Consider the following 17,854-nt stretch of genomic DNA (forward strand, 5'->3'; position numbering starts at 1 on the left):
TTCTGGTTAGAGGGCCAGACCAAAACCGCATTGCATAATTATTCCAATCATATACAGGCTACTAAAGTAAGATATTTTTACTTAACACACATACGTATTGTCAATAATACTGCAGTCATCGTGCCAAAAAGGAGGTGTTCATTGCACTGGGTTGTGTAGATAAATGAGTTGTGATTCAATTACATACAGGTGCATCCTTTTTTTTTTTTTTTTTTAATCCTTCAGTGCCTTTAATCACCTTTAAGATTTACAAATAATGAATTAAGGATTTATATTTATTTCCCACTAAATGTCTCCACATGATAAAATCACAGCTGTAAGAACCCATCTCCTCCTCTGGCTCCCCGAGTCCCTCTCACAGCTCTCAGGTAGGGGCACCAGGAGAGCCAATCACAACCTCAGAGAGGGCAATTGACAGTGTGGCCCCGCCCTCCCGTCCACCTGTAATCCAATCCGCGCGCCTGTCACAGGTAAAACCGGCCTTAATTTCTAAGCATTGCCCCAAAAAAGCGAGAAAAGCCGACAAAACCCGTTCTCTCAGTAGGGGACACCTTGTTTGTTGCCGCGGCCCTCATCCAGCGTTAGCGGCGGAGTTTTCACGGCAAAGAAGACGGATCGGATTTTCAGTACCAACTAGAAAGTCCAGTTCGACCGACCGAGATGTCACAGGAGCATGACAAGTAAGTTGTCCTGACTCCCCGTGTTTATCCTGCACAGGGAGCAGGAGACAAAGCTTGTAATAGTGACTCTTTAATTTCTTTTTTTGTGACTTCATGGCACAGTATGGTTTTTAAAAGTCACACTGTGGTCCATCTCTGACCTGCAGCCGCTGCATGATGTGTTTTTTAAAAATGTGTTGATATTTAAGCATCATTTTTAGGATTATTTATCATAGCTTCTTTTTTTTTTTCTTTTTTAAAGGGTGAGTTTACTTTAAGACTCGGCTGCCAAGTGGGAAAGCGACTGTTTCTCATAGTTTCCCATGGTGTAACTCCGCTCACTTCACCTGTCATGTTCAAGCCTGTACAGGTGTATCTTCACCTGTCGTGCGAGCAGAGGCGCCTGTTAGAATAAAAACTGTCCCGTGATAGCGATGGGGCGGTTTGGTGTTTGATTTTGCTTTAAGCTCTAACAGTTATGTGGATAGCCTAATGATGTTTGTTCAGGAATAAATATGGACCTCAGCAGGGAGCTGTCAGCTAAAGTAAACGGGCTCTGCACATGGTTTTGTAAGCATGTAAGATCAACAGCCCCAATAAAAAGTCAAAAATAATAATAAAAAAGATGATTTCATATTGGTGTGAATGCTCAGCCTATATTCTGTATCTTTTTGAGGGCAATGGCAAGGAGACCTTTTGAGGGGAGTGAAATTGTACACCTGCTAGGCGTTGGCTCGACTTTACTAACACAGACAATGTAAGCAAGCGCGGGGCTATATTGGATTTTACTCTACATGACACAAATGTTTTAGGTGTCAAAAATTAAAAGACTGTGCACACTTCTCTAAATGTTAAAGACATTTGTGTTTTTCCCCGCGCTCTTGTACATTAAAAGTGACAGTATGTGAATCCCTGCTGACTACAATCAAATGCAATATCTGTCTAAAAAACAATCAAACTCTTTTTTTGTTTTATAAATGGATTAGATTCCTTTAGAGTTTTATTGCCAGTAAATAATGGATCTTATCGGGTTGCATTTTATGAATAGCACAATTAGATATAGGATTACTAATTATCACTTTGCTTTGACCATTGAGAGGGAAAAAAAGGCTGTGTTTGTTGTAGATACTCAACTGTGGAAACTAAGACAGTCCGTTTACACTTCATCATAATTACTTTGTTGTGGCAGAAAATCAAGCATATGGATTTGGTGTCAGGATGATACAAGTCGGTATTGTACGGGTGTGTAGTTCCAAAGTTATTGATCTAGATATAACTTTAACAAGAGCTCGACTAATGACTTTTAGTCCTTAGGCTTAACACGTCTAAGTAAATATAAGCGGAGCAAACATTAAAATTGACTGTAAATAGACAAGTTCAGTGTTGAAATGTTCAATGTTTCTCACTTGCTGAAACTCTTACTTGATTTCCCTTTAAATGTAAGGTATTAACCTTAGTTAAATGAGCTTCGATTAACACATTAAGACCATTAAGAGCAGATCAGACACGTAGAAACACAAGCTGGTGTGTTTTTATTGGTCCAACGACTCTAAAGGCCTCACAAGATGAAAGAGGAAGAGGTGCAGAAAGACACAACCGCCCTGTGACTTCATAATAAAAACTCATGATTCTCTTGCAAAAACAGCAGCACGGCGCTGGAATGTGGCAGGGTCAGGTGTACGTCACTCGCAGTCAGCTTCTCAGCCAATGAAAAGCCTCCGAACCAGAGCCGCCACACCGGATGAGCCTGTAGAGCATCTTTCACTCGAGACACTTTGGTGGTTTAATGGCTGAGATTTGTTGCACAACTATTGAAAAGCTTGAACAACAGGTCCTACAGATAAAGTACATCGGCGTGGTTGATCGCGCTCTTATAACCTGTTTGTCTGTTTTGAACGAAGGTCGTGATTTTTGCTCTTGGCTTTGTGAACTCGTATGAATTCAGTGAGGAGAATCAATTAGGGAGATATTAATCCAAGAGTCTATATCTGCTCTTTTCTGTGTGTTTAGGTTTGTGTCTATATAGGATATTTGAAGCAATGCCTTGACAACAACTGAAACGTGATGTGATAAAGAGTTTCTTCACAGATCTCTGAAGTAGTAGTAGTAGTAGTAGTAGTAGTAGTATCAACATCTTAATAATTTGCTTAGTACACAGTAACTTATGACACTAACTTCCTCTTCTTCTTCTTCTCCTCGCAGTAAGCGTGCGGTCCTGGTTCTCCAGAATGAGCCGGGCTATGGCGGCCAGCGTCGCTCCTTCACCACAGAAGATGAAGCCTGGAAATCCTTCCTGGAGAACCCACTGACGGCCGCCACCAAGGCCATGATGAGCATAAACGGAGACGAGGACAGCGCCGCTGCTCTCGGTCTGCTCTACGACTACTATAAGGTAACTGCCTGAACTCTTGCGCCATGAACTCAATCAAAAGTGCAAAATCTTGTGTCTGGTGGGGGGATTAGTTACCAAATCCTGCCAGGCTTTACCTGTGTGATGTTTCTTCACACTGACACCAGACCATGAAGCAGCATCTGTGAGGCAGAGCCATCATGTAACTGATCTATAGACAGCAGGATGACCCGGCTTGTTGGATGTGATGTGGTCAGACGCTGAGCGGCTGTGTTTACCCTCCCATACAGGTGCCCAGGGAAAAGAGAACAATAACCCAGAGCAAGCCAGAAGCCCTGGTCTGTGATGTGGATCCCAACAAAAGGTAAGCAGCAGCCCTAACCTAATACCACCCCTCTTTAAAAAACAAGAGCACCAAAAGCAGAGGGGCATGGAGGAAACGGAGGCACTCCAAGTCTTTCACATTCTCTAAATTTTGTGTGGACATTATATATATACAGTATGAGGGTGTGGTACAGAGTGCAGCTTTAAGTTCAGCTCATTTATTTAAAATCTATTAAAAACTACACACAGTCATCTGCGGAGGGGCATCTTGTTTCAGCCTAGTTTTTATTTAGAACACAACACTAGATTTTATCTTCATTTATAGTTAAATCTCGAGGTTAAAGTAACTTTATTCAAGTGATCTCAGAGATCACAAGATTTGTTTTTCAGGTGAGACCTGAGAGTAAAAACAATAAGTCAAACAACCAAGGAATGAATAAAAACAGTGTAATGAAAGTAATCAAAAGAGAATAGTAGAATTACGCTTGAGAGCTGTTAATTCCTCTTGAAATAGTGTGCCGTACCTGAATCTAAGGGTCAATCAATCACTTTATTTGTCCCTAAGTTGGTTATATAGCAGTGAAAACATAAAATATAAGACACCACGGCAAAAATACAAGTTAAAACCAGTAAAAGATATGTTCAAATATGAGCAAAAAACCAAAGAATCCTAATGTCTATTAGAATAAAGGTCCTGAAGGAGTTCATGTACTCATGCAGCTCTGTCGGGAGTTTGTAATGTTTTGGTAATTCCATTCACAAAATGTTGGATAACATTTTAAATCCAATACTACATGTGTGCTGTTTTTCTTTGTTGCAGACACCAGATTCAGGCTGGACACTCCATAGGTTCCCATCAGGAAGGCGGTATGGAGAACCGGATCCAGGTCCTCAAGGGGCCCTTCAATATTCTTCAGCTGTCGCAGGACAAAAGGGCCCAGTTCCCTTCACCAGGTCTGTTCACATTCAATAACATAAACAGACATGAGCAGCGTAAAAAAACAGAAAATCTGATCGTCAGTTTGCTGATTTTTTCCTCTCAGACACAACAGTCACCGTTTCCATTGCCGCCATGCCAAACTACCCGTCTGTCAAGACAGAGGTGCCCACCCACGGCTTCTCAGTGACCGTGCCAAACGACTGCAACGAAACCGACGGCCACGTGAGCGTCTTTGACCGTCAGCTTACCCACAATTCTGTCCAGTTCAGCCCCAGCACCCAGTCCCGCACGCCCCCCGACTCCACCTTCTCAGAGAGTTACAAGGATGGTTCCCAGGAGGTGTGTGTGTTTCGATCCCCCTCTTTCTTAACCCCGCTAATGCTTTCCCTACAACCCCCCTCCTTTCCTCTCCTCTCCGCTCTCAGATCTCTCCCATCACACAATAGGATATTCACCTGATCCCATGGAGCCAGCGGTGGGCTCAGCCTTCCCTGGTTTTATTTGAACATGCCAAAATAGCGACCAGTGTGTTATTATGCCATTGTCTCACCAACACAATAAAGTGCTGTACTTTTCTCCTACAATAGCCAAAGCCCTTTCTCTCTCCTCTTTTTCTATTTAACCTGGAGGGGAATTACCTTAGAATAGAGTAACCCAACAAAACCCCTGTACAGGAGGGTGGAGGGGGGGCTAGCAACATGAGGAAAGAGACATTTAAACTAAACTAAATGGGGATGAAGGGAACAACTTAATAAAATCTACAACACAAGTAGTGGAAGCAAGAGAGCAGAAATTAAAACATTCCTCGGATGAATAATAGGAAGAGACAATGAGAATAAATCATTCCAGCAGCGTAGCTGTTTAATAGCCTGTTTCTGCTGAGCCTCACTTCACACTCTATCTGTATTCTTTGTACACTGCAGGTGTTTTCCTTCCCAGGGGATCTCCAGTTACGTATGGCCTCCATGACGCCTGAGAGCTACACTCAGTTTAACACCGCGCCGGGGTAAGTCGCACAGCCGCCGGCCCACTGCCCGACTTCCACCGCCATTCAGCTTTTTGACACAAGACCACAGAATGGTCTCATTCATGGCAGTCACAGGGGAGACACCAGACTCCCCTTCCTGTTGTGAAAGACAAGAGTCAGCACACACGGGCGTTATCTGGCCGAACACACTGATTTTTGAGGTCATGATTTTACCTGCAGCGGCCAAATGAAGCATGCACCATTATGCTCTCCCTGTGTTTTTGAATGCCATTGTTGCCATCGAATTTTACAGAAAAGAAACGCCTTTTCTTCATGTTTACCTTATTCTGCTGCCATTTCACTGTATTTTAGGAATAACTTCGAGTACACCCTTGAGGCGTCCAAGTCTCTGCGTCAGAAGACAGGTGACGGGACGATGACGTACCTCAACAAGGGCCAGTTTTACCCGATCAGCCTCAGGGAGGTTGACAACAAAGGCATGCAGCAACCCATCACCAAAGTCAGGGTAAGAAAGAACGATAAAACAATATAAACCTGCAACAAGTAAAGAAATAGGATTATTATTTACATTACTCACATACTAAAGTTTCATTATGACATCTAAAGTTGTATGTGTCGGTCTATTCCCAGAGTGTAGTGATGGTAGTGTTTGGAGAGGAGAAGTGCAGAGATGATCAGCTGAAGCACTGGAAGTACTGGCACTCCAGACAGCACACCGCCAAACAGAGGTGTCTGGATATTGGTAAGAACCGCTTTTTAAAAAAAATGTAAGCTCTGAATTACATAAAAAAATAAAAACAAACGTCTTCTCATGTGTGGAAAAAGTTTGTTGCTAGGGATTAATTCCTCAGCGTGTCATACAGTAACTTAAAGCTAAAGTTTTCTGTACTGGTTTTACTGTCACAGCGGACTACAAGGAGAGCTTCAACACCATTGGCAACATCGAGGAGATTTCTTATAACGCCATTTCCTTCACCTGGGACACCAACGAGGAGGCCAAAGTAAGACAATAAGATAAGACACTCACATTAAGTTCCCATACACTTCCTTTTCTTGAACTTTAAATATGAGCCTTGAACTTTTCACATCAATACACTTAAAACCTTAAGCCAGAAATAGACTCCCCCCCACCTTTTTTTGCCAAAGGCCAGAATTAAGGTTTCAGGTGTTGACACCCCTTTGTCAGTGACCATCAGCGGCTTAGTTCATTGTGATCCTTCAAAACAATCGTTAAAGAAAATTGGGGGCTACATAGAAGAGTGAGGTGAGGATGCTGTCACGCCGTTCCTCCCCTTTCCTCTTGTGTGTTTGGTCTTGTTGCGTAGAGACATAGGAGGTGTGCAGTGCGAGTTTTCTCGACTGGTCCAACCTGCCTTTCACCCCTATTGTGATGCCGCGTGTTAAGGTATTTCTGCACACCAGACAGGAGCAACAAAGAGTGCAGGAATGAGGAAACTCAGCGGGGGGATCAGACAGTTAAATAAAATCCTGTTCAACGAGTAGGAGAGGTGACTGCAAGGAGGAGTTCCTGACCCTCTCTTCCACTCTTGATTTTTCATCGTCTGTTGACCTTCATGTCAGCACGCTTTGGCACTGATCCACTGTCAACCTGAGATGGAAGACGACTAAGATGCTAACATACGAAAGAGACAACATGGCGCCTCAGCTTATCTCCAGCATCTTGTAGGCTACATTTAGTCACATACACACACCACTCTTTCACACACACACACACACACACACACACACACACACACACACACACACAACAGGATGTGGGTCTAACTGTCTCATGACTCGAGGCCGGTGTCCGTAGGATGTTCATCCTTGTGTTCATTTCATCTCTGTGTGTGTATTTTTGGAAGCACCACCCTGCCACATTGTTTGAGCATCTCATCAATGAGAAGTTAGATGACAGGTGAAGAAGTGTGTGTGTGTGTGTGTGTGTGTTCGTGTGTGTGTGTGTGTGTGTGTGTGTGTGTGTGTGTGTGTGTGTGTGTGTGTGTGTGTGTGTGTGTGTGTGTGTGTGTGTGTGTGTGTGTGTGTGTGTGTGTGTGTGTGTGTGTGTGTGTGTGTGTGTGTGTGCGTGCGTGTGTTTGCCCCCGGGATGGTTACTCTACAGCATATATGTCTTTGCAGTGTATTTGCAAAAGGCAGCCCCTCCCTTATGTTTACCTGCTCTGGGGCAGTTTACCGGTGTTTTCACAAAAAACACACCCCAAAATACAAAAAAAAAAAATCACACAGCTGCTTCTTAAATTGCACAAAAATCTTTATCGATAATGAATCCAAATAATATCGTAGAACATTACAAGATCGTAGAAAATATTGCGACACTATTTCTACACACAAATACAGCAGGAAACCGTAAGAAATACAACAATAAAAGAGACGATTTACATGTAAAGGTATTTCATCATCGACAGACATGTATGGGATGATGACATCAGCACTTTCAAATGTTTTTCTCAGCTTGTGTCAATATAGAAATTAAGTTCTGTTACGATAAATAAAACATGCTCAGTGTATTCAACAATGAGGGTCCTACTGTATTTATGGATTGCAAAAATACTTTAAGTATTTAATATAGTATTTCAAGTATGAGTGATATCTGCTGCTTACACTGTGGTTCCTCTGTATTAGGTGCTTCCGAACGCTCTGTTATGATAGTGTGTTTTGTTTACACAATGATAACCTGTTTTCAATACAAGCACCAGGACAAAGGAGAAAAAAAAAATAGATGTAAATATATGCGCCTGTGATTGCTGTAGACGACCAATAGAGGGCAACACATAACGCTGAATTGGTCTGGGGACTGAACTGCAGCAAGGCTATCAGTGTTTCTCAATGAAAAAGAAAGAAATATAAGTTGCTTTTCAATTTAATTCACAAAGCCAGTAGATGTTTATGTGTACTTTCTCCTGCTTTGTATAGATGAAGTTTTTTCTCAACTGTTCCTCCTTCCCCCTCCACAGATCTTCATCTCCGTCAACTGTCTGAGCACCGACTTCTCCTCCCAGAAGGGCGTGAAGGGTCTTCCCCTGAACCTGCAGATCGACACCTACAGCTACAACAACCGCAGCAACAAGCCCATCCACCGTGCCTTCTGCCAGATCAAAGTCTTCTGTGACAAGGGAGCCGAGAGGAAGATCCGAGACGAGGAGAGGAAGCAGTCCCGCAGGAAAGGGAAGGTCGCCGAGCTCAACCCTGGCCTTGCCTGTGAGTCACTCAGGAGTACTCTCTCTTGTACAACATGCAAATACAGGGGGACTAAAACTGCTCTTATTTAATCTCTCATCCCAGAGTTCAAAAGTATTAGTTTAACCTATATTAATACAATTTGTTACACTTCATAACAGATGAATAAATACAACACACGCCTCTTTTTCACCCCAAATCACCCGTCAGAGTTATAAGATTATGGTTTTGTATATTTTTACTTATTACAAATTAAATGACTATATGTGATGTGAAAGGTTGTTGAGAAATATTACCAGACTCTGCAGTTCCTCTCAGCTCTGCAGAGTGTTTTAGCTGCAACTTTAACAGTTTCAGTTCACACAAATCACTCTTGTCAATATTAGTCTTGTTTCCGGCAATGGCAGGGGCTGTTTTAAACGAAAAAAGCTCTGATGAACCCACTGTAACAGGCAAAGTTAGCACCTGTTTTAGGGTCATCCCTATGTTCCCAGGGTCCTATGTCTCCTGATATAAACTAACATTGTAAGTTATTGGTAAGAGCCATCTTAACAGTTGTCAGTAAACAGCAAACTCCACAAAAATGAAGGGATATAATGTTTCAAATGCACTTTGAATGGTAATGGTAATGGTAAAATCTGCAGAGCCACTGTGGAGAAGTTGAGAAATCTTGCCCACACACTTGAGGGTGCAGGTTTGAAGGAGTATCTCATCAGTAGGCGCAAAGCTGGAGGAGGGTGATTTCAATATATTGACCCAGGGGAACATCGATTAAGCATCTGACCTAGGGAAAAATATAGCTAAGAACTAACCCTTTGAAAGATCTCCTTGATGAGTTGTATTATTATGATAGAAGAGTGAATATTAGACTTTCATTTGACAGGTGCACAGACACATAACTGCTAATAAATGCTAATGCTGCTCTGTGTTAGCTGGATGTGTAAATTACCAACACATTTGCTGTGACAACCTTATAAGCTGATGTCATGTTAAGCTGCCCCCAAGTGGCCATAACAATGTATTAATGCAGGTTTAAAGACTTTGAAGATGTTCCTTTTGCATTAATAGACACTTAATGGACACTTGATTACAGACTCAACTGCTCCGTGTTGTCTCTTTTCCTCCCAGTTGTGGATGTCAAAGTTCCCATCCTCCAGAAACGCAACGATGTGACCATCTTCAAGATGTTGAACGACCACGAGACCCAGCCTGTCCTTTTCATTCCCGACGTTCACTTCTCTACCTTCCAGCGCCACGTGAGTGGAAGACACAGATCTCTCTCACAGATCAACATGTCTTGCATGTCAATTCTTTATTAGATTTTTTTAACAATATCTTTATCAGATTTTTTTAACACAACAACCCGAGAGCTGAAGGGAATGAAAACGTACAACAATATATCAAATAAGTAGCTGATCAGCTCACACCCCCCCCCCCCCCCCCCCACTATACATTCTTACAGTGTGTAGCAAGTCAAATAAAAAGAGTAAATACAAGCCTGCAGTCATAAAAAAAAAAGCATAATCAAACTTAACCTAATACAAAACTGTTGCACAGAGGGACTAAGTAGCAGTAAAAGGTATAAAATAAAAATAAAACAAATAAAAATATGGCTAGAAACCGCACCAAACATTGAGTTAAGGTGTTTAACAATCACATGATATTCTTTTGTTACTGGATTGTGGACACCATACCCACATATGCCATAAAACCGTCCCAGATCTTTTGAAACTCTTCAGGTTTACCTTTTAGATTATACATAATCTTTTCACTTGGTATGGATGCTGCTAATTAATTCGTCCATCTAACAAATGTAGGTAGTGATAAGGACTATTCTAATAAATTTGAGTTGGTTTTTATTGACTTTCATCCCTGATGTGTCCCCCAGGAGGACTACTCTTGGCTCTGCGGGGACGGTTAGTCCTGTAACATCATTAAGCACTTTGAGTATAGGAACCCAATATGAATTAAGACGAGGACAAGTCCAAAACATAAGTACCAACGTTCCTATTCCTGATTTATATCTTCAGAAAAAACTGGGAGTACTGAGGCTTTATTTTATGTAGTCTGTCAGGGGTATAGTATGATCTATGAATAAGATTGTATTGTGTCATTTTATGTCTAGAATTAAAAGAAAAACATTGACTACTAGAACACACTGATTCCCAATCCCCTTCATCAAAATTACACTCCAGGTCTTCTTCCTATTTACATTTTTGCATGTAATTTCTGACCACGGGCATGTTGTTTTGCTACATGTGTGGCATCGGTAGCTTCTTAGATGGTCCATAAACAGTTTTTTTTCTGCCTCCACCCACTCATCAGCCAGCTAGGTCGTGGTGACCTGCTTGCTAGTTGGCAGGAACAGTGAGTTCTGGTTTAGAGCCATGATAGGAGTCCTACATACCGATGGCTGTATTTCAAACTGCTTACTCACAGGATGAATCATTTTATCAGTGACTCAAAACAAACCGGGGGTTTCAGAAGATACTACCTGTGCTGCCAACTTAATGTGTCCGTACGCTTAGAGCAAAATGAAGAGGTAGATTTGGACACGGAGAGAAGACTGCAGTTTAGGTCATGATGCATAGATGCTTTATGTGGCTGACTTTACCGGCCACAGTTTACGCATGCATGTCATGTTTTTATCTTCTGCTTGACTGGACTCTGAGCTCAGAAGAAACACGTCATGATGCTTACAGAGGTGTTTGTGCATGGACACCTGCTCTGAACACATTCGTTTTCAGGGTACTTTGAAGCGCTTTTCATGTTTTCTTTGACATGTGAGCTGCTTTATTTATAATGAAATTAATTTGACTACTTGTGACCATTGAGTGCCCCCTGCTGGTCACATTATGAGCGGTCCCAACTGAGTATTGGTCAAAAAAAAAAGAAAATAGGTAGTCCTTCTCCGTTTATCTCTCTTTCACTAAGTTTACTTTGCTACTTGGCTGAAGGAGGGGCAGGAGGTTATTTTTGGTGTTGCTGGTGACATTGAACCTGGGTTTACTGGGTTCCCTCTCAGAATAGAAAACTGCAACGCCTGCAATCAATACAGCCGCGGTTGGAAACTGCTCGAATAAACAGAAGCTTTCCAAGAATTACAAAAAGTCAACAACATATTTTTCGATTGATCTTCGGCATATTTAAAACAATGACGAGGTTGAAAGGATTTCTTTGATTTACTGTGTAACTGAGCACATAGCAACCTTTTACTGTGATATAACTGTAACTGCACCTTCATTTCTTTTATTTATTTATTTTTACCTCATTTTAGAGTTTTTAAAATCTAATCAAATTCTTTTTTTTTATCAATATTTTAATTGTGTTTTAATATGACATTCTAATGCATTTTTTCCACTTTGAATTGCCTCTGCATTTGAAAGGTGCCATGGAAATACAACTAAAAAACTACTACTTCCTATGTTTTTCCCATCACATAAATTACCTTTTTGACACATGAAAAGATTCTGTGAACCCTGTCAAGCCCCAGACCTGCACTTTGATCACTGTTTATCCACCTGTAACTGTACAAGCTTTGCCCCACGTATAAAACTGCACAGCTGAGTATCTGCTTTGTGCTGAGCAGGCTCAGGTCTCAGTGATAAAGGAAGAAAAATGGGTCAACACTGAGACCTTTCGATCTTGGCTTTGACCTGGCTGATTTGGCCGCCTGTTTGCAGAGTTAGTGCTGCTGCAGTTTCAAAGTAGTACATTTTAAATACACATTGCAGTATATCTATCAAAATCTTATTTAAGTGCATTTTTAAGTCAGTTATTGCCATGATTTGATTTGATTTGAATTGATTTGATTTGATTTGAATTGATTTGATTTGAAAGGGACCATGTGCAATTATTAAAAATGAATATTGGGTGCCCAATTCTTAGACATCTATTGCTGACACCATTAGTGATTCAAAGTCCTCTCCAATACCATATGTAGTTGGTTATGTTATCGTCCATATGAGTAAATTTCTCTGTCTCTGTTTCCTCAGCAGACTTTCCAGGCAGAAGATGGAGAGGACAGGTGAGTTCACTGAGGCCCCGATTTCATACTTGCCCTTTTGACACTCGCTTTTAAAATAGTTTTGAACCGAGACAACCTTTGGCACCTTCCCAGTAAAAGGCATACAGGGATGTCCTTTCTAGGAAATGCCCGTGGGTTCTGTGTGCATACGTGCAAGTTTTATAGTCTGTTAGCTGGTTGTTAAGGGCATTTAAGCAGTGATTTGTGTTTGTGTGTGACCACTGCAGCTCGGGCATGAAGAGATTACCCTTCAGTGAGGATGAGTTCGGTTCGCCCCCAAACAAGATGGCGAGAGGAGAAGAACCAAAAAAAGGTACTGCATGTGTGCATGTGTGCATGTGTGCGTGTGTGTGTGTGTGTGTGTGTGTGTGTGTGTGTGTGTGTGTTGCTGTCGTGTTTTGCGTTTACTGTTCACATGCTGATCAGGTGAGTTATGCTCTTCTAAGGGGACAAAACAGTGTGTTAAAGTGTGTGTGGGTACTGTGGTCGGCCCCTGGAGGTAACCAGTACACACACACACGCACACACAGGCACACACCCCTTTCTCTCTGTCTCTCTCTCTGTCTCTCTCTCTCTCTCTGGGCCATGTGATTATTCCAGGTCTTTCAAAATACACACACGTGTACAAGGCTTCCACTGACCCAACAAAATACAACTACGGGCACACATGCATGCAAACAAGTCTATGGCCTTTACCCTGTATCCTATTCATAGGCATAGAGCAAGCTCTAATTTACTAAATGATCACTTTAAGAGTTGTTATAGGTAGAAGAGAAACATCATGATATAGTCAGAAGCTTCACAAAGCCAGACTAGATCTTGCGAGATATGTTTGTGCGGCAGGATTGTTGTCTGGAAATTTTCTGCAGAGAACTAATTGACTGATGAAACGCATACCAAACCAATCACTGAACCAGCGAGGGTTCAAGGGGTCACCAGATGCCCCTGTTGCTCAAAATAATGCATATCGTTTTTTAGATTTTCTCAGATTAGTTTTTTTTACTGCATACTTTCACCTTATCAGGCCTCTAAAAGTCCTGCAAATGAACAATCTCCAAAGCTAACATCACTCTTTGGTGGTCTTTGAACTGCTCACAATTCATGTAGATACCAAACCATTAACCTGTAATGAGAAGAGGACATGTCTTCTGAAGTAGATGTTATGAATCCAAAATGAAACACGATTCAGCAAGAAGCATGGCCAATGTGTCACCTTAAATTTGTCCTTCTTCTGTCATGTTTTTCCGGTTAAGCTATTGACAGTCGTGGGATGTTTTGGAAGGGATCGTGTTGGCATCTGTGTGACAGAAAGAACTGCCACTCTGCCAGTGTGTTGAAATGACGTCCATCACTAACACAGTTATCCATGGCAGCTTCAGACCACCATGAACTGTGGCCTATATATGCTGTAGCATTGTGAAACACACCATGCAGTCACTTACCATACTGTTTCACTTCTTTCTTATTTGACCACATACAGATGAAGCTCAAAGTACTGAAAACTTACTGTTGCTTCTTTAAATATGTAGTCAGAGGCCACGAATATCACAAGTTCCTACAACAGGTTTGAAAACAATAGGAGAAAATCTATTTGGAGCACAATCTATTTTAAACGCAGTGAATGAGAGGTGGGTCAGTCCATGTATGTTGAGTGCTTTCGAGGTGTGCTTTGTCTGGGCCCAGTGCAACTTGTCTGGTTGAGTGCCCATGCAGTCTGGCAGGGGGCCATTCACCGATGGATTAAACATATATTCTTAAGCTTTGCTGCTTTGAAATCCAGACTTGGGGATGCAGTAAATCCACAAATCCTCAAACCCACACAAATGAACCAAACCGGCAGTCAAGCTGTTCAGACTGACGCAAATACACACCCGCCAGTGACTTTTGTCTGAGGTCAGACTTTTGTTTTTGTTCCGAACCCATGAACATACGTGCTCTACTTTGACGCCTTCCTGTCTCCTCTTCCCTCTTTTCACCACACAGTCCTGCTATACGTGCGCAAGGAGACGGAGGAGGTGTTCGACGCCCTCATGCTGAAGAATCCCACGCTGAAAGGCCTGGTGGAAGCTGTAAGTTTTACTTCAGTGTACTCGTAGTGGCTGGTGTTGCCTTCATGTATCTGTTTCATAATGGTGGTCGTGGACTTGAGACGCAGTTCTCTGTGTGTCTAAGCAACTATGGCAGGTTGAATAAACTGTGGTGGGAAGACGGTCGGGAAGAATGAGCACAAGGAGTAGATTGGGGAAATAGTGAGAGAGAGAAACACTGTGCTGGGGTTAAAAAGGGACAAATGAGGGGGAGGGATGGGAAAAAAGTTGGGGAAAAGAGAAAGTGAAGGCATCCTGGGGAGAGAGAAGAAGAGGAAAATGTAGGAAAAGGGTATGTCAGATGCAAAAAGAGAAGAAGAATAGAAAGAGGCGGGATAGGTCATTTAACGTACAGCGGCCATGTGCAGTGATAATGGAGTTGAAGAACAGGTGAACCAGTGTCTGGACAGGTTTTTTTTATGTTTCTTTCAATAATTGAACATTAATTTGTTTTTGTTTTCTAAACCAGATTTCAGAGAAGTATGAATTACCTTTGGATAAGGTTGGAAAGGTCTATAAGAAGTGCAAGAAAGGGTGAGTATGAACACTGCACTACACTAAGTCTGAAACTTTGTCAAGGAACACACCTGACATTAATGAATAACCAAAAAGATATATAAACTATTATAGCTACTTTAGCAGGATTTTTCTTCAGGGGCTCTCTTGCATTATTTTATCTCTATTATCTCTTGCACACTGTAGTCAAGCCTCTCAAAATTAAAAAAAAGCACACGTGAGCACCGTCTAGTGTCTTTCCTGCTTGCCTCCACAATGTGTAACTTTGGACAGCCATCACCACAATATTAGATCTTGGTACAAGCATGCTGCTTACTTAAAGCTCACTGAGGTATTGATGAGAGGTATTGAAATTTGTTAATTGAATGACATGGCATTTTTTGATACTCGATACTCAAAGACAATGCGGTCGGTGCCTTAAAGTATTAAAGTTTGGTACCCGACCTTAGTCACATCCCTGTTACAGGGAAGTCAAACACAAACACACAACACTCCTTTTTCACTAACACCAAACCAAACTTCAACTTCCAAATACCTTCCTAATGGGTATTTATTTGGTAATTTGTGAGTTAATTAAGCAGGAGCAATCACAGTAGCTGCTGCTGTGATGCCCATCAGCCAATCATGAGCTGTAGGAACAGACCTACACAGGCATGATTGACACCACCATAATCGGGATGATAATTGTGCAATGATTACATTTGCATATTGAAAGCAAAACTGTGGTCTCGATGTAAATCATTCTGTAGTAAAATACACCTTATAGGGTTGTTTGTGATTTTAGATGAGAAGATTGAAACAGCTTTTACGGTATATATGTTCAGCACAAGTGTAACTGCAGGCAGCAGCCGGTTAGTGTAGCTTAGCACAAAGACTGGAAAAAAGGGCAAACAGCTCTGGTCAAAGGTAAGCGAACCGGCTGCTACTTTAGATAGATTTTCAAGAAAGTGTGTACGAATGAATGAATAAAAGCAGAAGTTAGAATTATTATACACACATTCGTATATGTATACAGTAAACTGATTTGTGTGCAGTTATATAATAATACATTTATTTCAGAATTTCAGGATTTTAGTTCAGGTCACTAACACCTATATCTGTCCTATAACAGGATCCTAGTCCACATGGACGACAACATCATCAGACACTACTCCAACGAAGACACCTTCCAGATCTCCATGGAGGAGTTGGGAGGCATGTACAAACTCACCCTAACTGAAATCTGATTGGACAGGAGGAGGTGACATCACCCAGACCAAGAGGGATAGAGGAGGAATGAGGTGGAGCCGTCAGGAGTAGTGGTTTACACGTCCCGCTATGCAGTGATTATGGACTTGATCTGGAACTTAAATCATTGTCTTTGTGCTGTATTTTAAAAAATCCCACAATAGGTATTTTAAAAAGAAAAGAAAAAAGAAAGCCATAGCTCTTAATTGATAGCTTTGCAAGTTAGATTATACATTTTATTTTTTATTTTTTTTGTACATAGGAATCAACAAGTGACGACAGGTTTGATTGTTATGACACCTTTATTTTGTATCCAGTAAGTTGCACCTCAGATAATAGTGCCTAATTTTGTAAATGTTTGTGCAGAGCATTTGTGGTGCTGCTATACCTCACGCTATGCAAGCAGCAGCGTTTCTTTTTATGAGGAGAAACGGCTCGTCTTCCCCTTCCTAAAGCCATAGCACTGATGATTACAATCTGTAAAGTTGGGTATTTAGCACACAAAATGAAGACGGCAAATTGTTGATGGAGCTCCAGTGGTTCAGTGTATTAATACAAAACAACATGGCAGTATTTAGTGTGTAAAAGTCTTCAACCATCATACAATTAGGATAGAATAATGTAAATGTTTGTTTTTAGCATTTGACACATGTTGTTTGTGAATGAAATGACTTAAAATATGTTTTTTTTATTCAATATAAATAATGGCCTCTTTGTAAGTATTAAATAGCCACTAAATATATTGATAATAATGCTAAAACACGGCTAAACTCCCCCTGTTGAGTTGTTTTCTGAATGTTGATGAAAGAGGTCAATGAATGTCTAGGACAGTCCACGCAGGCTGCTCTGGAAGTGCAATATGATATTTAGGTTCAGACACATTCAGAAATAAAACTCCTCTATTGCCATAACTACAGGATATAATTCATAATAACTGTTTAAACAGATTTAAAAAAAGGAAATTTTGTTGTATATATCCACTGAAAAAAACGGATCTATATGATCCCTCCTTTTGTATCTCAGTACTTATTGTGTATATATTTATTAAGAGACGGATGTGGGTCATTGTTTTGTTTTTTACCATATATATCTAAATTTCTATTATTCCTATTAATATAAGTGCTGTTCTTTTTATATGAAGTTATTCTAATATAACATGTCAAGGGACAAAAAGTTATTAACATGTTTTTCATTGATTTTTTTGGTAAAGAATTTGATGCACACAGTGCCCAATAAAGGCTCTCCAGTAGCTTTTGATTGTCTGACTTTTTCCTGTTTCATACTGTTCGACCTATTGTATTCCTTTTCTAACATAGCCTATATCATAAAACTGTCAATTTGACAACAGATTTGTAATTATGTATATGAAATGGTTTCAGAAAGCAAGGTCTGTCTGTGGTTGAGCTGTGTCTGTTCATAGGAACAGATGCCTGGGTATCAACCCTGTGCACAGGAAACAGGCCTGGTGCAGAGACGCTACTCTGTCGGAAACCTGGCCACAAATTCCTGCATACACCCTTTGGTTAGAAGTATGCTAT

At 41.1% G+C, this 17,854-nt stretch overlaps 1 protein-coding gene across 3 annotated transcripts; it reads left to right on the top strand.

Annotated features, from left to right (window-relative positions):
* The first annotated feature begins 521 nt into the window (after nucleotides 1-521).
* Nucleotides 522-17,578, top strand: grhl1 (grainyhead-like transcription factor 1). 3 transcript variants are annotated; one of them, XM_083924381.1, is made up of 16 exons: nucleotides 522-680; nucleotides 2,862-3,051; nucleotides 3,300-3,373; nucleotides 4,154-4,287; nucleotides 4,377-4,612; nucleotides 5,197-5,279; nucleotides 5,613-5,766; nucleotides 5,892-6,003; nucleotides 6,168-6,262; nucleotides 8,237-8,480; nucleotides 9,588-9,715; nucleotides 12,455-12,486; nucleotides 12,714-12,799; nucleotides 14,470-14,555; nucleotides 15,043-15,107; nucleotides 16,201-17,578. In XM_083924381.1, exons 1-16 carry the CDS (start codon nucleotides 661-663, stop codon nucleotides 16,313-16,315), a joined length of 1,854 nt encoding a protein of 617 aa, XP_083780507.1. In that variant the 5' UTR covers nucleotides 522-660; the 3' UTR covers nucleotides 16,316-17,578. The 3 variants fall into 3 exon arrangements, with proteins under 3 accessions (XP_083780507.1, XP_083780508.1, XP_083780509.1); XM_083924382.1 differs by having other exon boundaries at nucleotides 12,458-12,486; XM_083924383.1 differs by lacking the exon at nucleotides 522-680 and adding an exon at nucleotides 799-922.
* Nucleotides 17,579-17,854: the final 276 nt, after the last annotated feature.

The sequence above is a fragment of the Echiichthys vipera genome (assembly GCF_963691815.1).
Source record: "Echiichthys vipera genome assembly, chromosome: 12".
Classification (NCBI taxonomy): domain Eukaryota; kingdom Metazoa; phylum Chordata; class Actinopteri; order Perciformes; family Trachinidae; genus Echiichthys; species Echiichthys vipera.